At 45.4% G+C, this 23,651-nt stretch overlaps 1 protein-coding gene across 3 annotated transcripts in view; it reads left to right on the top strand.

Annotated features, from left to right (window-relative positions):
* The window catches only part of CDHR2 (cadherin related family member 2), a 370,864-nt gene that overhangs the window by 122,665 nt on the left and 224,548 nt on the right, over positions 1–23,651 (top strand). For all 3 annotated transcript variants that reach the window (XM_073545075.1, XM_073545074.1, XM_073545073.1), the window contains exon 4: positions 20,221–20,363. In XM_073545075.1, coding sequence (XP_073401176.1) covers positions 20,221–20,363 — 143 coding nt within the window. The remainder of the gene's footprint in view (positions 1–20,220; positions 20,364–23,651) is intronic.

Raw genomic sequence — 23,651 nt, forward strand, 5'->3', positions numbered from 1 at the left:
CATATGTGGGTGTAAACGACTATTTGGGCGCATGGCAGAGCTCAGAAGGGAAGCAGCGCCATTTAACTTTTTTGGCAGGAATTGAGATGGGACACCATTTCGCGATTGGAAAATCCCTGATGTACCAAAACAGTGGAAACCTCCCACAAATGACACCATTCTGGAAACTAGACCCCCCAAGGAACTTACCTAGATGTGTGGTGAGCACTTTGAACCCCCCAGTGCTTCACAGAAGTTTATAACGCCCGGTCGTGAAAATAAAAAAATCGCATTTTTTCCACAAACATGATCTTTTAGTCACCAATTTTTTTATTTTCCCAAGGGTACCAGGAGAAATTGGACCTCAAAAGTTGTTGTCCAATTTGTCCTGAGTACGCTGATACCCCATATGTGGGAGAAAACTACTGTATGGGTACACATCGGGGCTCGGAAGGGAAGTAGTGACGTTTTGGTATGCAGATTTTGAAGGAATGGTCTGCGGGTGTCATGTTGCTTTTGGAGAGCCCCTGATGTACCTAAACAGTGGAAACCCTCCACAAGTGACCCCATTTTGGAAACTAGACCCCCTAAGGAACTTATCTAGATGTGTGGTGAGCACTTTGAACCCCCCAGTGCTTCACAGAAGTTTATAACAACCGGGTGTGAAAATAAAAAAATCGTATTTTTTCAACAAGCATGATCATTTAGTCCCCATTTTTTTTATTTTCCCAAGGGTAACAGGAGAAATTAGACCCCAAAAGTTGTTGTCCAATTTGTCCTGAGTACGCTGATACCCCATATGTGGGAGAAAACTACTGTATGGGCACACGTCGGGGCTCGGAAGGGAACTAGTGATGTTTTGGAATGCAGACTTTGATGGTATGGTCTGCGGGTGTCATGTGCGTTTGGAGAGCCCCTGATGTGCCTAAACTATTGAAACTCCCCACAAGTGACCCCATTTTGGAAACTAGACCCCCACAGAGCTTATCTAGATGTGTGGTGAGCACTTTGGACCCCCAAGTGCTTCACAGAAGTTTATAACGCCCAGGCGTGAAAATAAAAAAATCATATTTTTTTCCACAAAAAATGATATTTTTGCCCCCAATTTTTAATTTTCCTAAGGGTAACAGGAGAAATTGGACCCCAAAATTTGTTTTGCAATTTGTCCCGAGTAGGCTGATACCCTGTATGTGGGGGTAAAACACTGTTTGGGTGCATGGCAGAGCTTGGAAGGGAAGGAGCACCATTTGACTATTTTCAATGCAGAATTGGCTGGAATTGAGATCAGACGCCATGTTGCATTTGGAGAGCACCTGATGTGCCCAAACAGTGGAAACCCCCCAATAATAACTCCAACCCTAACCCCAACACACCCCTAACCCTAATCTCAGCCCTAGCCCTAACCCTAACCCTAGCCCTAACCCTAACCCTAGCCCTAACCCTAGCCCTAGCCCTAACCCTAACCCTAATGGGAAAATGGAAATAAATACATTTTCTTTTAATTTTACTATTTTTCCCTAACTAAGGGGGTGATAACGGGGGGTTTGATTTACTATTTATGGCGGTTTTTATATTTGGCAGCTGTCACACATATTGAGAGCTATAATTTTTCCATATTTTGACCCACCGAGTCATGTGAGGTCTTATTTTTTGCGGGACGAGTTGACGTTTTTATTGGTATCATTTTCGGGCATGTGACATCTTTTGATCGCTTTTTATTCCGATTTTTGGGACGCAGAATGAACAAAAACCAGTGTTTCATGAATTTCTTTTGGGGGGTGCGTTTACACCTTTTCACCTGCAGTAAAATTGATAAAACGCTTTTATTCTTCGGGTCAGTATGGTTACAGCGATACCTCATTTAGGTCTTTTTTATGTTTTGGCGCTTTTATGCAATGAAAACAATTTTATATAAAAAATAATTATTTCTGCATCGCTTTATTCTACGAGCTATAACTTTTTAATTTTTTTGCTGATGATGCTGTTTGGCAGCTTGTTTTTTGCAGGACAAGATGACGTTTTCAGCGGTACCATGGATATTTATATGCGTCTTTTTGATCGTGCGTTACTGCACTTTTTGATCGGCGGTATGATAATAAATCATTATTTTTTGCTTTGTTTTTTATTTTTATTTTTTAAGGGGTTCGCTAAAGGGGTTAACTAATGGGACAGTTTTATAGGGCGGTCGTTACGGACGCGGCGATACCAAATATGTGTACTTTTATTGTTTTTTTTTTTTTCAAAAAAATGAATTTATTAGGGAATATATATATTTTTTTAATATATTTAGCGAATTTTTTTTTAAATTATTTTTACACTATTTTTTTTTTAAATGTATTACATTGTCCCAGGGGGGACATAACTGTCATGTGACAGATCGCTGATCTGTCACATCACAGATCACTGTGACAGATCAGCGATCTGTCACAGGCACTGCACGAGGCTTCCTCGTGCCTGCGCTTTGCAGGCACTGAGGAAGCCAGCTCCCTGCAGGCCCCCGAAGGTCCCTGTCGCCATCTTGGATCCGGGGACCTGCAGGGATGGAGCCCCCCGCAGCAGCGCTGCACATTGCGCTGCTGTGGGGGGCTCAGGGAGGCACGGAGGGAGCCCCTTCCCTGCCGATGCTTCCCTTTAACCCCCGGTACACCGAGATCATGTTTGATCGCAGTGTGCAAGGGGTTAACGTGTCGGGTCGGTCCATGACTGCCCCGACACATTGTGCTGGGTGTCAGCTGTGATAATCAGCTGACACCCGGCCGCGATCAGCGGCGCTCACCACCTGGGCGCCGCTGATCGCTATGACGTAATATTCCGTCCATGGGAATTAGGTCCAGGGTCACATGGACGGAATATTATGTCCATTGTAGGAAAGGGGTTAAAAAATAAAAAAGAAAGCAAAAAATAATGCTTTATTACCATACCGCCGAACAAAAAGTGCAATAATGGACGATCAAAAAGACAGATATAAATAACCATGGTACCGCTGAAAACGTCATCTTGTCCCGAAAAAAAAACGAGCCTCCATACAGCGTCATCAGCATAAAAATAAAAAAGTTATAGCTCGCAGAGTAAAGCGATGCAAAAATAATTAATTTTTATATAAAATTGTTTTCATTGCATAAATGCGCCAAAACATAAAAAAAGACATAAATGAGGTATCGCTGTAATCATACTGACCTGAAGAATAAAACCGCTTTATCAATTTTATCGCACGCGGAACGGTGTAAATGCACCCCCGAAAAGAAATTCTTGAAATGCTGGTTTTTGTTCATTCTGCGTCCAAAAAATCGGAATAAAAAGCGATCAAAAAATGTCATGTGCCCGAAAATGGTACCAATAAAAATGTCAACGCGTCCTGCAAAAAATAAGACCTCACATGACTCGGTGGGTCAAAATACGGAAAAATTGTAAAATGTGGTGATGCAAAAACTATTTTTACAATAAAAAGTGTCTTTTAGCGTGCGACAGCTGCCAAAAATAAAAACCTGCCATAAATAGTAAATCAAACCCCCAGATATCACCCCCTTAGTTAGGGAAAAATAATAAAATTAAAAAAAATGTATTTATTTCCATTTTCCCATTAGGGCTATGGTTAGGGCTAGGGTTAGGGTTAGAGCTAGGGTTAGGGCTAGGGTTAGGGTTAGGGCTGAGATTAGGGTTAGGGGTGTGTTGGGGTTAGGGTTGGAGTTAGAATTGGAGGGTTTCCACTGTTTGGGCACATCAGGTGCTCTACAAACGCAACATGGGGTCTGATCTCAATTCCAGCCAATTCTGCATTGAAAAAGTCAAATGGTGCTCCTTCCCTGCCATGTGCCCAAACAGTATTTTACCCCCACATATGGGGTATCAGCCTACTCAGGACAAATTGCAAAACAACTTTTGGGGTCCAATTTCTCCAGTTACCCTTAGGAAAATTAAAAATTGGGGCAAAAATATCATTTTTGTGGAAAAAAATATGATTTTTTTTATTTTCACGCCCCGGCATTATAAACTTCTATGAAGCACTTGGGGGTTCAAAGTGCTCACCACACATCTAGATATGTTCCTTGGGGGGTCTAGTTTCCAAAATAGGGTCAATTGTGGGGGTTTCCACTGTTTAGTTTCATCAGGGGCTCTCCAAAGGCAACATGACACCCTCAGACCATTCCATCAAAGTCTGCATTCCAAAACGTCACTACTTCCCTTCCGATCCCTGATGTGTGCCCATACAGTAGTTTTCTCCCACATATGGGATATCAGCGTACTCAGGACAAATTGGACAACAACTTTTGGGGTCCAATTTCTCCTGTTACCCTTGGGAAAATAAAAAAATTGGGGACTAATAGATCATGTTTATGGAAAAAATATGATTTTTTTAATTTTCACGCCCGGGCATTATAAACTTCTGTGAAGCCCTTGGGGGTTCAAAGTGCTCACCACACATCTAGATAAGTTCCTTGGGGTTCTAGTTTCCCAAATGGTGTCATTTGTGGGGGGTTTCCACTGTTTAGGCACATCAGGGGCTTTCCAAACGCAGCATGGCATCCAATCCCAATTCCAGCAAAAAAAGTCAAATTGCGCTGCTTCCCTTCCAAGCTCTGCCATACGCCCAAATAGTAGTTTACCCCCACATATGGGGTATCAGAGTACTCAGGACAAATTGCACAATAACTTTTGGGGTCCTGTTACCCTTGGAAAAATAAAAATTGAGGGTGAAAAGATCATTTTTGTAGAAAAAATATGATTTTTTAATTGTACGCTGTACGTTATAAACTTCTGTGAAGCCCTTGGGGGTTGAAAGTTCTCAACACAGATCTAGATAAGTTCCTTGGGGGGTCTAGTTTCCAAAATGGTGTAATTTGTAGGGGGATTTCCACTGTTTTGGTACATCAGGGGCTTTCCAAACGTGACATGGTGTCTGATCTCAATTCCAGCCAAAAAAAGTCAAATGGCGCTGCTTCCCTTCCGAGCTCTGCCATGCACCCAAATAGTCGTTTACCCCCACCTATGGGGTATCGGCATACTCAGGACAAATTGCACAATAACTTTTAAGGTCCTGTTATCCTTGGGAAAATAAAACTTTGGGGTGAAAAGATCATTTTTGTGGAAAAAATATGATTTTTTAATTGTACGGCTGTACGTTATAAACTTCTGTGAAGCCCTTGTGGGTTCAAAGTTCTCATCACATATCTAGATAAGTTCCTTGGGGGGGGTCTAGTTTCCAAAATAGGGTTACTTGTGGGGGTTTCCACTGTTTAGGTACATCAGGGGCTCTCTAAACGTGACATGGTGTCCGATCTGAATCCCAGCCAATTTTGCATTGAAAAAGTCAAACGGCGCTCCTTCCCTTCTGAGCTCTGCCATGTGCTGAAACAGTGGTTCCCCCCCATATATCAGGTATCAGTGTACTGATGAGAAATGCACAATAACTTTTGCAGTCCAATTTCTCCTGTTTCCCTTGGTAAAATAAAAAAATTGGACCTGAAGTAATTTTTTATGAAAAAAAGTTAAATGTTCATTTTTTTTAAACATTCAAAAAATTCCTGTGAAGCACCTAAAGGGTTAATAAACTTCTTGAGTATGGTTTTGAGCACCTTGAGGGGTGCAGTTTTTAGAATGGTGTCACTTTTGGGTATTTTCTATCATATAGACTCCTCATAGTGACTTCAAATGTGATGTGGTCCGTAAAAATAAAATGGAGTTGCAAAAATGAGAAATCGCTGGTCAACTTTTAACCCTTATAAATTCCTAACAAAAAAAAATTTTGGTTCCAAAATTGTAAAGTAAACATGTGGGAAATGTTATTTATTAAGTTTTTTGTGTGCCATATCTCTGTGATTTAAGGGCATAAAAATTCAAATTTGGAAAATTGCGAAATTTTAAAAATTTTCGCCAAATTTGCATTTTTTTCACAAATAAACGCAAGTTATTTGAATGAAATTTTACCACTAACATGAAGTACAATATGTCACGAGAAAACAATGTCAGAATCACCGGGATCCATGGAAGTGTTTCAGAGTTATTACCTCATAAAGGTCATGAACGTGCAAACCACCCCTGGGGGTTAATTGGTTAATGGAGCCGGTCTCCCATACTTGTAATGCCCATACACTAAGTGTATGGGCTGAAAAACATTTCCCTCTGGGGCGTACACACCAACCTACTGTGTAAATATTATTTTACTGCCATCATAAACACCCTTGCAAAAAAGTATAGTGGCTGGTGCATCACTGAACATGTTGTTAGGTGTTGAGATCCCACCGCTGCACAGGGGGAATCTCGAGCCCTGTCCTCTGTGGTCTCCAATTCCTCTTCAGAGCATCCTGCTCAGTAGAGACAGCGGTCCCAGCATCTTGCTCAGGCCAGTGCTATGCGCTTGGTTGCTGCTGCTGCCCCAGGTTTAGCTATAGCAACCAGCATTAGTCAGCGGTGAGCAGACGCTCCTGGGACTAAGTCCTGCTTTTCTCCATCTGAAAATGCCCGTGAGACGATCGCTCATTGGTGGTCGGAGGTCACATGCTCAGGTCCTCAGCAGTTAACATCTCTGCACTGTGGACCCCGGGCTACTTACAGACCTTATTACCATCTTTATATTATTTGGTGTGCTCCGCCAGCCCTAACATTACACTAGCGCCAGGGTCTAATGAGTCTGTAGTCGCTGTAATGATGGACGAACAGCGACTACAGTGGTACATCCAGCAGCTGGAGGGCAGGCTGTCGGCTCTTGAGCGTACAACCTCAGCTGTGGATGTGACTGCAGTAACTGTTCAGGCATCTAGTGAGGCTGCAGCCCATATGTCCGCTGCCACCCCTGTTCTGACCTTATCCCGCCTCCCACTGCCTGAGAGGTTCTCAGGTGATAGCAAGTCATGTAGTGGATTTGTGAACCAGTGTGCGATACACCTGGAGCTACTGCCTGCATGTTTCCCCTCAGAGCAGGCTAAAGTAGGGTTTATTATTTCCCTGCTGTCGGACAGGGCGTTGGAGTGAGCTACGCTGCTGTGGGAGCGCGATGATCATGTGGTGCAGAGTGCTCCGTGGTTTTTGAGCACTCTGAAGCAAGTCTTCTTGGGACAGCGAGTCACCCATGATATGCCGCTCCAACTGCTGGCAATAACACAGGGCTTGTCCATGGTCAGTCACTTTGCCGTCCACTTCCGGACTTTAGCTTCTGTGCTTGAGTGGCCGGTTAAAGTCTTCATCGCGGTCTTTTGTAGGGGGCTGGCTGACCATGTGAAAGACGCTCTGGCCACTAGGGAGATTCCGGCCACACTGGAGGAGCTAATATCTGTCTCCACTCGCATCGACCTTCGTTTCTCCGGGCGAAGGTTGGAGTGAGCCCAGTGTCGGCAGAGGTTTCGGCTGGCTCCTAACTTCGCCAGACCTCTGGAATCCCAGGATAAGGCGTCCGAGTCCCAAGAGGTCTAAGAATTTTCTCGAGCGGTATCTAAGCTGCGGATCGCTCGTACCCCCATGGTCTGTCATGTCTGCCGGCACTCAAGACGTTTTGCCATCAATTGTCCCCAGCGGTCGAGAAAATGACCGCATCTAGTGGCCATAGGAAGAGGCTCCCTAGATACAGCGGCACTTTCCTCCAAATTGTCCTTCAAGGAGACACTTACTTTAGGCTCATCCACTCACACGGTAGAGGTTTGCGTGAATTCCAGGGCAGAGGGCAATTTCATGTCTTCTGCCTTCGCCCAACGGCACGCAATACCTCTAGTCATACTCACCAAGCCAGCGACCATACGAGTGGTAAATGGATCGACTTTGCCCTCACAGATCACACACCAGACCATCTCACTTACTCTCACCATGTCTCTATCTCATCAGGAGCTAATCTCCCTATTAGTCATATCCGAGGGTATTGATGAGGACTTATTAGGAGTATCTTGGTTACGCTACTATTCTCCTCATATTGAGTGATCCTCTGGGAGAATTCTGGGATGGAGTGAGTATTGTGAGGGTAGATGTCAGAGGGAGTGCATTCAGGTGGCTTCAACAGCAGTGCCCCCAGATCTATCCTCGCTCCCCAAACATTATTGGTCATATGCGGACTTTTTCTCCAAGAGAGCTGTGGAGACTCTTCTGCCTCACAGCCCCTATGACTGTCCTATTGACCTCTTGCCTGGCACCAAGCCTCCCCAGGGTCGAGTCTACCCGTTATCTCTCCCAGAGACGGAGGCAATGTCTCAGTACATTAAGGAGGATTCATTAGGAAGTCAGTGTTACCCGCAGGGGCTGGTTTCTTCTTCGTGCAGAAGAAGAACGGGGAACTACATCCATGCATTGATTACAGGGGTCTTAACGCTATTACCATCAAAAATAAATATCCTCTGCCTCTTATCTCCGAACTCTTTGATAAGTTGCGAGGAGCAAGGGTATTTACAAAATTAGACCTGCGGGGCGCCTATAACTTGATTAGCATCTGTGAGGGGGACGAGTGGAAAACGGCATTTAACACCAGAGACGGCAATTATGAATACCTGGTGATGCCCTTCTGGCTCTGTAATGCCCCTACCGTTTTCCCAGACTTTGTGAACAATATCTTCTGGGATATGCTAACCACCTCGGTCATAGTCTATCTGGATGATATTCTCATCTACTCTTCAGATATAGACTCCCACCGGAGAGATGTTTACAGAGTTGTCGACCTCCTACAGGCAAACTTCCTCTATGCCAAGTTGGAGAAGTGTGTGTTAGAGCAGGAGTCCTTGCCTTTCCTGGGCTATATCATCTCAGCCTAGGGATTGGCCATGGATCCTGCCAAGCTACAGGCTGTGATGGACTGGCAAGAAACCCATTCTCTTAAAGCGGTGCAGCGCTTTATGGGGTTCATCAATTATTATCGCCAGTTCATTCCCCACTTCCCTGGTTGCCCTCACCAAGAAGGGAGCTAATCCCAATTGTGGTCAGAAGGGGTCTCCCAGGCTTTTCAGTCCATTAAGATACACTTAGCTAGCGCTCCCATATAACATCGCCCCAATGTCAATAAACCTTTTATCATGGAGGTGGACGCCTTGTCCGTTGGTGCTGGAGCTGTCCTCTTTCAGAAGGATGCTCAAGGTCAGAAGCATCCTTGCTTATTCTTCTCCAAGACCTTCTCACCGGCGGAGAGGAATTATTCCATCAGGGATAGGGAGTTGCTAGCAACGAAGTTGGCCTTTTCAGAGTGGAGACATCTCCTGCAGGGGGCTCGTTATCTCTTTCAGGTTTTCACTGATGACAAGAATTTGGTGTATTTGCAGACTTGCCATTGGCTGAACTCACGCCAGGCCAGATGGTCCCTGTTCTTTTCCGGTTTCAACTTTACCATCCATTTTCTCTCTGGGGAGAAGAACACTTGTGTCGACACTCTCTCCCATTCCATAGTATCATATGAGGAGGGACAGGAACTTCGGCTTATTGTCCCTTCAGAGAGCCTGAGAACTGTGGCTCCGATTTTGTTAGAGTCTGTGACTCCGGGCAAGACTTTTGTTCCATCTAATTTGCCACTGGAGGTTCTCTCTTGGGCTCATTTGTCCAGGGTGGGTGGACATTTTGGAACCAACAGGACATCTGAGCTCCTGGTGAGGATGTACTGGAGGCCGCATATGGCTCGTGGCGTCGGAGACTATATTCTGGCGTGTGTTTCCTGCGCCCAGAATCGATTTTTCTCGGCAACGGCCAGCTGGTTTATTGTACTCCCTGCCAGTGGCGGAGAGGCCCTGGGAAATGGTCAGGATGGATTTTGTGGTGGGTTTACCCAAGTCCCATAGCTGAACCGTAATCTGGGTAGTCACCGACCACTTCTCTAAAATGGTGCACTTGGTGCCTCTCCCGAGGGTACTTTCTGCACGGGTTTTGTCGGCGTTGTTCATCAAACATGTCTTTCGCTTGCACGGCATGCCTGACAAAATAGTCAGTGACCGTGGTCCCCAGTTCGTGTCTCGGTTCCGGAGAGAGCTTTGACGTCTGCTCAGCATAGAGCTAAATCTCTCTTCAGCTTACCATCCCAAGACGAATGGGTTGGTAGAGAGGGCCAACCAGACCATGGTCACATACAGTATCTGCAACATTTTGTCTCCACCAGGCAGGATGACTGGGCACCCTTACTACCATGTGAGGAGTTTGCACTGAACAACACCGTAGCCGACTCAACTGGGCAGACCCCGTTCATCCTTAATTATGGCCAGCATCCACGTGTCTCTGTGCCCATGCCTGTGTCCTCCACCGACTATTGTGGCAGACTGGGCAGCGGAGGCACATGACATTTGGGACCGCACACAGGATGCCATCCGGGCCTCGAAGGAGAGAATGAGGGCCTCCGCCGATGCGCATCGGTGCCCCACTCCGACCTTTTCCCCTGGCGATTTAGTGTGGCTCTCCGCCCGTGACATCAGGCTGCGAGTTGAGTCCACTAAATTTTCTCCTTGCTACATAGGTCCCTTCAAGGCCCTGGAACAGATCAACCCTGTGGTCTATCGTCTGGCTCTTGCTCCACACCTAGGTATCACCGACACCTTTCATGTGTCCCTCCTAAAACCCTTTCACCTGTCCCGGTTTTCTGAGTCATCTGCCAGGACATCGGGTTTGCCTGAGGACAATTAATGAGGTGAACGCCATTGTTGGGTTCAAGGTGGTATGTGGCAAATAGTTCTATCTGGTGGACTGGAAGGGTCATGGCCCAGAGGACAGAACCTGGGAACCTATTGAGCACATTCGGGCTCCTCAGCTCATTGTGGCATTTGAGCCTAGTGAGGCCCAAGAGGGGGGGAATGTTAGGCATCGAGATTACACAATTGCACAGGGGGAATCTCAAGCCATGTCCTCTGCGGTCTCCCATTCTTCTTCAGCTGCAGAGGATCCTGCTCAGTAGAGACATCGGTCCCAGCATCTTGTTTAGGCTTATGCTATGCGTTTGGTTGCTGCTGTTGCCCCAGGTCCAGCTATAGCAACCAGCATTAGTCATCTGCGAGCAGACGCTCCTGGGACTAATTCCTGCTTTTCTCTATTTGAGCATGCCCGTGAGATGACCTCTCATTGGTGGTCGGAGGTCACACGCTCAAGTCCTCAAGCAGATCGGATTGGGCCATCAGTAAGGTCCCGGAAGGCTGCGGTTATAAAAGGATTGCACGGCCGTGCGCTAGTATAGACCACGTTGTGTGTGTGTTGTATGCACGTTTGATTGTCTCTGGTGACTGACTCATTATGAAACCCCTACCCTTGGTATGCATGTGTTGGTCAGCCCTGCCAGCTAGTGCCTAAGCTGTTAGTGCAAGTAAGAGGAAGAGTCAGTGCCTAGTGTCTGCGCCAAGTAGTGGCGTTCGCCAGTGCAATGCCGTGCGCTTAGTGGGTCTAAGAGGCTCTTACCCTGCGTCCTATGGGCTGAGTGTTGAGACCAAACACTAGTGCTGATTCAGCTGTGCCCTTTTGATTGTTAACAGGGTGTGGTATCTGTGCTTTGCAGTTCCACGACTCTGTGGAGTAACAGAGCTCATCGCAACTACACACCAGGTGGTGTTTAACCCACGTGTGTCCAGTGCAATACCGCCATTTTGTGGCTGCCATTACCGAACAGCAGTTAACACCTCTGCACGGTGGATGCCGGGCTGTGAACGCTCCTTATTACCATCTTTATATTATTTGGTGCATTCCGCCAGCCCTAACACACGTTCACCCTGGTGATCTAGTGGTGGTGTCGGAAGAGTCGTGGAAGAGGGCCTCCGAAAAATGTTTTTCTAGTTGTAATGCCCATTCACTAAGTGTATGGGCTGGAAAACATTTTCCCCTGGGGGATACACATCAACCTACTGTGTAAATATTTTTTTACGGCCATCATAAACACACTTGCAAAAAAGTGGCTGTTGCATCACGGAACACGTTCACCCTAGTGTTCTAGTGGTGGTGTCTAAAGAGACGTGGAGGATGGCCTCCGAAAAATGTTTTCCCAGTTTAAATGAGCGGGTCTCCTATACTTGTAATGCTGGGCTGACAAACATTTCCCCATGTACTTCAACATACTGTGTTAACATTATTTAAAGGGCATCAAAACAACCCTTTTACACAATAAGTTGGCTGTTGCATCATGGACCATGGTGATCTAGTCTTGGTGGATGATGAGGAGAAGGAGGAGGATAACACCACATAGCCAAAATCAGGAAGTGTATACCCATGTGTGGGTGTGAAGAGGTGCATGGGAATACACCTCCCAAAAAAAGACACTGTATTGGAGGTTATGTTTCACTGTTATCATTTGATGGTGTTGAGAAATCCGGCTCTTGTTCATTTTTATAAGAGTCAGCCTGTCAGCATTTTCAGTCGACAGGCGGATGCGCTTATCAGTTATAATTCCACCAGCGGCACTAAAAACCCACTCTGACAAAATGTTAGAGGCAGGGCAGGCTAGGACCTCCAAGGCATAGAGAGCCAGTTCATGCCATGTGTCCAGGTTGGATACCCAATAATTAAAAGGCACAGAGGAATCACGGAGTACGTTGGTACGGTCAGAAAGGTACTCCATCAGCATTTTCCATACTTTGCACTCCTTGTGAGAATACCCCACGCCTCTGGGCCAGGGCGATGGGAGTGTCTGAGAAAACTCTCCCAGAACTTTGCAAGTGTTCCCCTGCCTCTGCTGGATTGGAGTTGTGTCTCTCTTGCCTCTACTCCTTGGTTGCCCAACAAACTGTGATATCTGTCACCAGCAATTTCAGACGGGAATTTTTTTAATAATTCTGCAACAATGGCCCTCTGGTATTGCAACATTTTAGAACACCTATCTACCTCCTACTCTTCCTCATTGTCAACCAATCCATGTTGGGATGACATGAGGCTGGGCTGTGTGTAATCACCCTGTATGGTTCCTTGCTCTATCTCATCATGGTCAGCCTACAATGCATCCTCTTTCATTGTGAGCAGAGAGCTTTTCAGAATGCAGAGAAGTGGGATGGTGACGCTAATTATGGCATCATCACCGCTCACTATCTTGGTGGAGTACTCAGTTTTGTAAGATGGCACATATGTCTGACATCCATGTCCACTCCTGAGGTATTATGTGTGGAGTTTTAACTGAATACCGACGGCCTTGTTGATGTTGGTAGTCAACAACTGCCCTCTTCTGCTCACAAATCCTTTCCAACATATAAAGTGTAGAGTTCCAATGTGTGGGAACATCATACACCAGTCGGTGAGCCGGAAGCTGCAATCGCTGCTGAAGCACGGCAAGGGTGGGTGACGCTGTAGCTGATTTCTAAAAAGGGCACACAGGGGGCGTGCTTTGACAGCAGATCCTGCAGCTCCGGGTAGGGTTTGAGAAACCGCTGAACCACGAGGTTAAGCACATGGGCCAGGCATGGTACATGTGTGAGCTCGCCGCAACTCAGAGCTGCCACCAGGTTCCTGCCATTGTCACACACGAACATGCCTGGCTGTATATTCAGCGGTGCCTGCCACAGATCTGCCTGCTCTTTCAGAGCTGTCTACAACTCTTCAGCATTGTGCGGTTTATCATCTAAGCATATTGGCTTCAGCACAGCCTGTTGCCGCTTGGCTGAGGCAGTGCTGTAGTGCTTCCAGCTTGTTACTGATGTGCTCATTTCAGAGATGGAGGCTGAAGAGGAGGAGGAGGAGGTGCAGGAGCTGTAGACTGTGGGGGCAACTCTGATTGACGTAGGGCCTGTCGGGAGGACATGTTCCTTCCCAAGGTCCAACTGAGTCCCGGCTTCCACTATGTTAACCCAGTGTGCCGTCAGCAAGATGTACCGTCCCTGCCGCAAGCACTTGTCCATGTGTCCGTGGTAAGGTGGACTTTCCCAGTAACAGCATTGTTGAGGGCACAGGTAATGTTGTGGGGCACGTGCTTGTGTAATGCCGGGATGGCACATAGGAGAAATAATGGCGGCTGGGGACCGAGTATCTTGGGACGGCCACTGCCATCAGGTTGTGGAAAGCTTCCGTCTCCAAGCGCCTAAAAGGCCACATTTTGAGCGCAAGCAGATGAGAAATGTGTGAATTTAGTACTGTGGCCTGTGGGGTGTTGGCTGCATATTTCCGCTTGCATTGCAATGACTGGGGTATGGACAAATGAATGCTGCGCTGAGAAAAGGACGTGGACGTGCTTGATGATGGAGGTAGTTGAGTGTGTGCAATGACGGGTGCACGGCAGGAGGCATCTTTGCAGGCACTATGGACAGGGGATTGGCTTCCACGCACAACAGCAGAAAAAGCAGTGGTGTCAACCGCAGACAGTGTTCCTGGAGCCTGAGGTTGGGCCCACAAAGTCGGGTGCTTTGCTGCCATGTTCCTGATCATGCTGGTTGGTGGTGGTCAGACTGGTAGTTCTGCTACCTCTGCTGATGCAGGCATGGCAGGTGGTGCAAATGGCCTGTTTGGGGTTATCGGCAGTCTTTATAAAACAACCACATTCAGGAAGACCTAACAGTTGTACTGCCAACTTCCGTTGTGTTGGTGTTACGAGGAATGGTTGCCCTCATTCTGTCTGCGGCCACCACACTGCTTCTTCCTGCCTGTTGGGGTGCTATGCCTCCCTCCCTCTCTGTGCTGCTGTCCTCGCTCTGCATGTTCACCTGCCAGGTTGGGTCAGTTACTATATCATCCACCACTTCGTCTTCCACTTCCGCACCCGGGTCCACCTCCTGACTTTCTAGCAATTGTGTCTAATCATCGTCCACCTCTTGTGACATGTTCCCACCGTCACCTTCGTGTGAACATGGCTACTCAAATATTTGGGCATCGCTACATGCGATCTCATCTTGCCCCGCTTCAAGTGGACCGGGCTTGAGGCCAGAATCTATAAATGGAAAAGTGAACTGCACTTCGGAGTGGGATCAGTTGTCTCCGGGCACTCGGCATGGCGGGAGGAAGGAAGATCAGGGTGAGGAATATGCGGTCCAGACTCCCGACTACTCAGACTTGACCGTGTGGAAGACATGGTGATGGTCGTGGTGGCAAAGTGACTGGAAGCATTATCCGCTATCCAACCAACAACCTTTTGACACTGCTCTGGGTTCAATAGTGGTGTTCTGCGGTCCCCGAGTAATTCGGACAGGAAGGTCAGGTGAGAACATGTGGGTGTTTGTTGTGGCACAATTGCAGCTTGCCCACAGCCTCGGCCTCTGCACGCACCATCATCATCACGTCCACTTCCCTGTCCCTTGCCACGCTCCTTGACCATTTTAAATGGACTACAATATTTTCCATGATCGCTACAAATGGCTGAATTGGGAGCAAGTTATATGTGATCCGTGTGCAGGAAAACCACCGTAAAGTTTCTGGACTGCAGGTAAAATTTTGGTTTTTTTTAGCAAACTGGTGTCAATAACTAGGGTAAAAGACAGCCAAAACAGTTGAATGGAGGTCTCAAATGCCACAATTTGTAGCCCACAGATACATGACGAGTCAGACGGAGATACCACACTGTTCAATATGTGGCCTGTATTTTTTGTTTTTTAATGCAAAATTGTGTATGGAACTAGGGTAATAGACAGCCAAAACAGTTGAATTGAGATCTCAAATGTCACAATTTGTAGCTCACAGATAGATGAGGATTCAGACGGAGATACCACACTGTAAAATATGTGGCCTGTATTTCTATTTTTTTTTTTACAGTAAAATAGTTTCAAGAACTAGGGAAACACACAGCCAAAAGAGTTGAATGGAGGTCTCAAATGCCACAATTTGTAGCAAAAAGATAGATGAGGAGTCAGACTGAGATAGCACACTGTTCAATATGTGGTCTGTATTTAGTGTATAGTACTAGGGTAACAGACAGCCAAAACAGGTGAATTGAGGTCTCAAGTGCCACAGTTTGTAGCCCACAGATAGATGAGGAGTCAGACTGAGATAGCACACTGTTCAATATGTGGTCTGTATTTTTTGTTTTTTTTTACCACAAAATAGTGTATTGAACTAGGGTCACAGACAGAAAAAACAGTTGAATGGAGGTCTCAAATGCCACAATTTGTAGCCCACAGGTAGATGAGTTGTATGACAGAGATACCACACTGTAAAATATATGATGTGTATTTTTATTTTTTTACAGGAAAATAGTTTCAAGAACTAGGGTAACACACGGCCAAACAGTTGAATGGAGGTCTCAAATGCCACAATTTGTAGCCTACATATAGATGAGGAATCTTACGGAGATACCACACTGTAAAATATGTGGCCTGTATTTTTTGTTTTTGCCGAAAAATAGTGTATAGAACTAGGGTCACAGACAGCAAAAACAGTTGAATGTAGGCCTCAAATTCCACAATTTGTAGCCCACAGATAGATGAGGAGTCAGACGGAGATACCACACTGTTCAATACTTGATCTGTATTTTTTGTTTTTACCGCAAAATAGTGTATAGAACTAGGGTTACAGACAGCAAAACAATTGAATGTAGGCCTCAAATTCCACAATTTGTAGCCCACAGATAGAAGAGGAGTCAGACGGAGATACCACACTGTTCAATACTTGATCTGTATTTTTTGTTTTTACCGCAAAATCGTATATAGAACTAGGGTTACAGACAGGAAAACAATTGAATTTAGGTCTCAAATGCCACAATTTGTAGCCCACAGATAGATGAGGCATCTTACAGAGATACCACACTGTTCAATTTGTGGCCTGTATTTTTTGTTTTTGTTTTAATGCAAAATAGTGTATATAACTAGGGTAACAGACAGCCAAAAACAGATAGAAGACACTTTCAAATATCTGGCCTGTATATTTTTTTGCCCAGCTAAATTGTGTTAATAAGCAGGCAAAAACGCAACAAAAAAATTCTATGGAGGCCTGAAATGGCAACATTTTGAGCACAATGATATGCGATCCGTGTGGCGAACAAAACCGAGTGTAAAATATCTACCCCATAGCTAAATATTTTTTTTGGAAGCTAAATATTTTTTTGGGCAGCAAAATGGTGTCAAGAAATTATATAAGACACTCCAAAAATTTTTTACAGTACCACAAAAATGGCAGAATTTTCTGCACACTCAGATGTGATGACTGGGATGGGAAAACCCGTTAAAAATAGTTGGATTTTCATGCTGTACTATTAAAAGGATTTGGCTGTATTCTGCAGTGTCAACAAGCAAATGGAGAAAAAAAGGGGGCTCTGGATTGCTTTGGAATGAAATACTCAGGATTAAGATGCAAAAAAAAATATTCCTGCCCACTGATACCTCAGGCTATGTATATATGGTCAATATGTGTAATAGGCAGCAGCAGACAGTAATGGAATGGACCCTCTTCATGTATTCAATGAAGTAAGCCACATATGATGCCTGCCTGCTACTGATATCTATGTACTCACAGACACTCCCTGCCTACCTAGCACTGCAATCTACCGGTATATACCCTGTAATTAGTCCTTAGAAAGACTGTTGATTAAGCTGGATTTGTGTATTCTATTATGGTATACCCACACTAACTTATAAACCCCCAAATCTGACCCTATCTCGGCAGCAAATCTCCCTACAATATCTGATTCCGGAGCAGACTGGGATGAGCAGGGCGGCGTCAGGTCTCATATAGACCTGATGACGCTGTGCGGCAAGCCAATCACTGAAATGCCACAACCAATATGGCTGCGGCATTACAGTGCATGGCAGACAATCACTGTATGCCGATTGGCTCTCTAAAGAGCGCCAAACATGCAGTGCGCGGACCAGAGCTCCCACTGAATTATCCCGGAAATGCTCGCTGCTCGCCGACTACCGTGAGTACAACGATGCTCAGGCGAGTAATGAGCATTACTGAGTATGCGCGCTCATCACTAGTTACTGGATCTTCTCTATATCTCATCTCTAGTCTCCACAGTACTTGCTTGTCTTAAAAGTACTCAAGTGTAGCCACGTTTGAGGTCAGTATTGCTATTGCCACCTCTTATTGGCTTCCTCTGAGCTGACATCTCTTCAAACATAGCATACTCATCAAGCGCCAATTCCTAGGTTGACAGGACACTAGACATTTGCTTTGGCAGCAGCCTGCATGGAACAGAGCAGCATTATTATTATTATTATTATTATTATTATGCTTTGCTTATATTACAGCATTATATTCCACAGCTTTACAGATATTATCATCGCTGTCCTCATTAGGTGCCCACATTCTATATCCCCTATCAGTATATCTTTGGAGTGTGGGAAAATAACACCCTTCTCCATGGCCAGCCTCTGTACTCTCTGACTTACTGTAGAAGCAAACATTTGCTTCCTTTGTGATCATGTGACAACCAAGCCTTGCTTAGTGAAGCAGTTAAAGTTCTCTTTTAGGCTGGTTTCACATTTGCGTTAAAACAACGCTGCGCCCTGCGTCGTTAAGCCCCGCCCCGAGCCGGCTCCCTGCCCGCCCCATCCGGGATCACCGCCTACTTTCGCATTTGCATGCATGCGATCGGCGCACCCTATCTTTAGCATAGGGTGCGCAGATCATGCGCTGCCAGTGTGAAAGTAGCGTGCTGCGCACTTTTGACGGTGCACCGTGCGCGCCGAAATGCAACATGCTGCAGGAGGTCCACGTGTGCAGACGTGTGGAGCGGGATGGAAGTTGAGCTCCGGGTGGAGAGATCCCTCACCGCATGAGCGTAAAGACTGGAGCCTGGTCTCCACGGTGGTACGGATACTAACGGTCCTGCCACAGATACCGGAGGAGTAGGAGGCTGTAAATGCTCTGCTCTCACTTAAGACTAGGGACACAACAGCAGCTTGGATAGAGAGTCAGGACTCAGGAGAGGAGTCCCCGAGAGAGGCTACAGCTGTCTGTCATACAAGTAAAGTTCTAGGAATATACATCTGAAGAGAAGGCATTTCAGAGTAACTAAGTACTGGAGCGCTTCGCATTACAAAGCGCTAGGAAGGAGACTGCACAGCCCTTCTGCTGAGAGAGAATCCTGATCTGCTTCCAGGATAACCTACTCCAATACCATCTGTAATCAGGACCCTGGACTGCATTTCCTCAGTAAAGGTACAGAAACTACAACCACTGTGTCTTGTCTGTTCCCTACGTGTCCAGCACTGCTACATCACGTGCCAGCTACACCTACACTGCCCTGGGACTACAGCTCCACCTGTGGGGAGCTACACGATCTTGCTGCACCACCCCATCAGTCCCAGCGGATCTGTATGCAGCGCTGGCCTAACACCATACTTGCCAAACACCACGGGTGGCGTCATGAACTATTCTACCATTAATCACATCTCCCCATTACTTGGGCGCCCAGGGCCACGGACCAGGTCACTGCTGCTGTGACACATCGCCCCTGACACCGGCCCGGTACCAAGTACCCCACAGCCCTGGGAAGGCGACCCAAATGCACTACTCCCATCTAAGACTTGGGACACAACAGCAACATGGATAGAGAGCCGGGATCCAGGAGGTCCCCGAGCAGGCTACAGCTGTCTGTCATACAAGTAGAGTTCTAGGAACATCTGTCAGGAGGCATTCCAGGGTAACTAAGTACTGGAGTGCTTCACACTTAAAGGCGCATTGGAGGAGTCGTTCAGAAAGGCACTTGTTGGCGGAGTGTTGGAGGGGAGCTTTCCATCTTGCCTGGAGGTTGATTGAGTCTCAGCCCTAGAGGACACAGTACGGAGGCAGGCCCTGTGTGCACTACAAACTGTGAGTAAAGCTTTGAAACTACAGGCCTTGGTGTCCTTCGCTTATTCTTGCGTCAACACAACCAGCACTGCTACATCTGGGTATCAGCACCTACGCTGCCTGCGCTTCTCCTCCAGTATCAGCATCTACACTGCCCTGGGACCACAGCTCCACCTGTGGGGAGCTATACCATCTTTGCTGCACCACACCATCAGTCCCAGCGGATCTGTAAGCAGCTTTGGCTTAACATCTTACTTGCCAAACACCACAGGTGGCGTCACAAACCATTCATATAAACCATTACATTAAACCACCATTTTATTGGGCGCCCAGGGCCACGGACCGGGTCACCGCCACCGCAGCACATCCCCCTAACACCGGCCCGGTACCGAGTACCCCACAGCCCTGGGAGGGTGACCCATATCCTAGATTGTTCTGAATACTGAGTTAAAACTTCTCTTTTTACTGCAGCAACCTGGACCTTTTCCAGGTTTTCTACACAATTTATAGAAAAGAAACTTTCTCTAGCACAATACCTCTTATATTACATTCTACCTAGATTAAATCCTGCCTCGTAGTAGTGACACTATTCGAAAATTTGTCATGCAAGAAATTGATCTACAAAAAATTATGTCTGTCAATTTGTCATTTTAACATGGAGTTTCTCTTCAACAGGTTCACTAGTATTTCAAATTAACGCTACAGATAAAGACAGTGCAGATACCCTGACCTATGGCTTAACTGGAACAGATTCCTTTTATTTCTCATGCGATACAAGTAGTGGTATTGTGACTCTTGCTGTTGAATTAGATTTCGAGGTAAGCCGTTTTACAAAAATGCTTTATAGATTAGTTGGTATTTATCCATGTTTTACAACTCATTTCTGTAGTAAGATATATTTTATCATATCTTGAAAAGGAGAGAAAAAATACATTCATGCTGAAACCCTTGAAGAAAAGACTTAAAGGGATTATCATTTTCAGCAAGCCATGCAGCTTGCTGAATCCTATCAGTGTGTAATTTATACACTGTCAGGATTCAGCTCCGCAGTTGTCAAGTGACCACAAGTATGTGATTTGTATACCTGCGGTCATATGCCGACTAGACAATCAGCCGCACAGTGCAAAGTGTCTGGGACTCTAATTGGTACATGACCGAATATATGCAAGTCATCACACATACATGTATTCATAAAAAAAAATTAAACAGTATAAAAAAGTCATAGTCAAAACAAAATGAAAAAAAAAAAAAAAACGTCCCACATGCACGCCTTTAGTATTAAAGTAATGTATATGTGCACAAGTATGCTCTGTGGTCAGTGTAAAAACATATACATTCGCTATGTGTATACACTATGAATACATGAACTCCAATATTGCTATACACGTTAAAAACGTAAAGGCACTTAGTTAACTTTTTTTTATCAAAAAGCGCAAAAGCAATTCAACCACGTCAAGGTGTACATTTTACATAGATGGTCTCTGCCACTTGTGACTGACCTCTTCATGTGCCAAGCTAAACCTCATCTAAACTAATTAAATGAAAGGAAGCCAAGCATCACTTCTGTTTAAAACCTCACTAGCAAAGATGGGTGGATAACGGTGCTGAGTTCTGTAAGGAGCCACACACACCGTTATACAGATGCTTCCCACAAAATTAGAATATCATCAACAAGTTTATTTATTTCAGTTCTTCAATACAAAAAGTAAAACTCATATATTATATAGAATCATTACAGAGTGATCTATTTCTAGTGTTTATTTCTGTTATTGTTAATGTTTATGGCTTACAGCCAATGAAAACCCAAAAGTCATTATCTCAGTAAATTAGAATGTTTTATAACACCAGCTTGACAAATTGTTTTAAAATCCGAAATATTGGCCTACTGAAATGTTTGTTCAGTAAATACACTCAATACTTGGTCAGGGTACCTTTTCTATCAATTACTGCTTCAGTGCGGCATGGCATGGAGGCAATCAGCCTATGGCACTGCTGAGGTGTTATGGAAGCCCAGGTTGCTTTGATAGCAGCCTTCAGCTTGTCTGCATTGTTGGGTCTGGTGTCTCTCATCTTCATCTTGACAATACCCTATAGATTCTCTAAGGGGTAAAGATCAGGCGCGTTTGCTGGCCAATTAAACACAGTGATACTGTTGTTTTTAAACCAGGTATTGGTACTTTTGGCAGTGTGGACAGGGGCCAAGTCCTGCTGGAGAATGAAATTTCCATCTCCAAAAAGCTTTTCGGCAGAGAGAAGCATGAAATGCTCTATAATTTCCTGGGAGAGAGCTGTGCTGACTTTGCTCTTGATAAAACAGAGTGGACCTACACCAGCAGATTACATGGCTCCCCAAACGATCACTGATTGTGGAAACTTCACACTAGACCTCAAGCAGCTTGGATTGTGTGCCTCTCCACTTTTCCTCCAGACTCTGGGACTTTGATTTCCAAATGAAATGCAAAATTTACTTTCAACTGAAAACAACACCTTGGACCACTGAGCAACAGTTCTATTTTTTTTCTCCTTGGTTCAAGTGTAAGAAGAAGGACTGGACTACAGGTACCTGTTCTGTGCCGGGTCTGGAACTGTCGAGGATGACTCCTCTGTTGTCTGGGGGAAAGCTAATGCGATCGGACAAATCTACACATCCTGGAGTAGGGGGTGTGGCTAAGTGGTTGCAGCCACAGCGCGCGCCGAAGTATATAGTTTTTCCTTGGTCCAGGAAAGACGCTTCTGGCATTGTCTATTGGTCATGAGCAGCTTGACACAAGGAATGAGACACTTGTAGCCCATGTCCTGGATACGTCTGTGTGTGGTGGCTCTTAAAGCAATGACTCCAGCAGCAGTCCACTCCTTGTAAATTTCCCCCAAATTTTTGAATGGCCTTTTTTTAACAATCCTTTCAAGGCTGTGGTTATCCCGATTGCTTGGGACCTTTTTTTACCACACTTTTTCCTTCCACTCAACTTTCCATTAATATGCTTGGATACAGCACTCTGTGAACAGCCAGCTTCTTTAGCAATGACCTTTTGTGGCTTACCCTCCTTGTGGAGTGTGTCAGTGACTGTCTTCTGGACATCTGGCAAGTCATCAGTCTTCTCCGTGATTGTGGAGCCTACTGAAACAGACTAAGGGACCTTATTAAATTCTTAGGAAGCCATTGCAGATGTTTTTTTGTTAATTATTCTAATTTACTGAGATAATGACTTTTGGGTTTACATTGGCTGTAAGCCATAATCATTATTAACTAAAATAAACACTTGAAATAGATCACTCTGTTTGTAATGACTCTATATAATATCTGTTTTTCTTTTTGTATTGAAGAACTGAAATAAATTAACTTTTTGAAATTTTATGAGAAGCACCTGTATATACACTATGCTATCCTGGACCGCAGAGAAATAGGCAATTTAGGACATGCTGGATGCCATAGAACCAGAAGAGCAGTTTTTCTCAGCAGAATGGTAGGTGAGTATGAAGTCAAACCATGAGGAAGAATAGACCATCAAACTTGACTGGGATTTAGCCTATGGGCTAACTGAAGATACTCCATATTTTTGTGGTCAGCATATATGGTCACTGGGAGCTTAGCTCTCTAAAGTACATGTCGCTATTCCTTAAGTGATAATTTCAATGAGAGCTCACAGTCAACAATGGAATAATTCTGTTCTGTTGGAGAAAATTTCTAGCTCCAGAGGAATTATGTGATAGAACTACTCCTACACCAATAGCAGAGGCAAGCTCTTCAAAGAAGGACGGTCTGTTCATATCAGTATCATGTAGAACAAAAGCAGTAGAAAAAGAAGATTTAAGAGCTAGGAAGGTTTGAATAGCAGAGTCTGACTAGTTCCGGGAATCGCGATCCACTCGTGCCTATTAACTAGTTAAATCCCACTGTCAAACTCTGACAGCGGGCTTTAACTAGAGCTTCCGGCCGCGCGGCCAGAAGTACGCGCACCGACGATCACTGTCAAGTGATCGGGGGTCATCAGTGCACTGCCATGACAACCAGAGGTCTCCTCAAGACCTCTATGGTTGTTGATGGCAGATTGCTATGAGCGCTACCCTCCTAGCAATGCTGTAATTCTACTACATAGAGGTGATCT

This window comes from Dendrobates tinctorius, unplaced genomic scaffold (assembly GCF_039654945.1).
Source record: "Dendrobates tinctorius isolate UK_male_01 unplaced genomic scaffold, ASM3965494v1 ptg000139l, whole genome shotgun sequence".
NCBI lineage: Eukaryota > Metazoa > Chordata > Amphibia > Anura > Dendrobatidae > Dendrobates > Dendrobates tinctorius.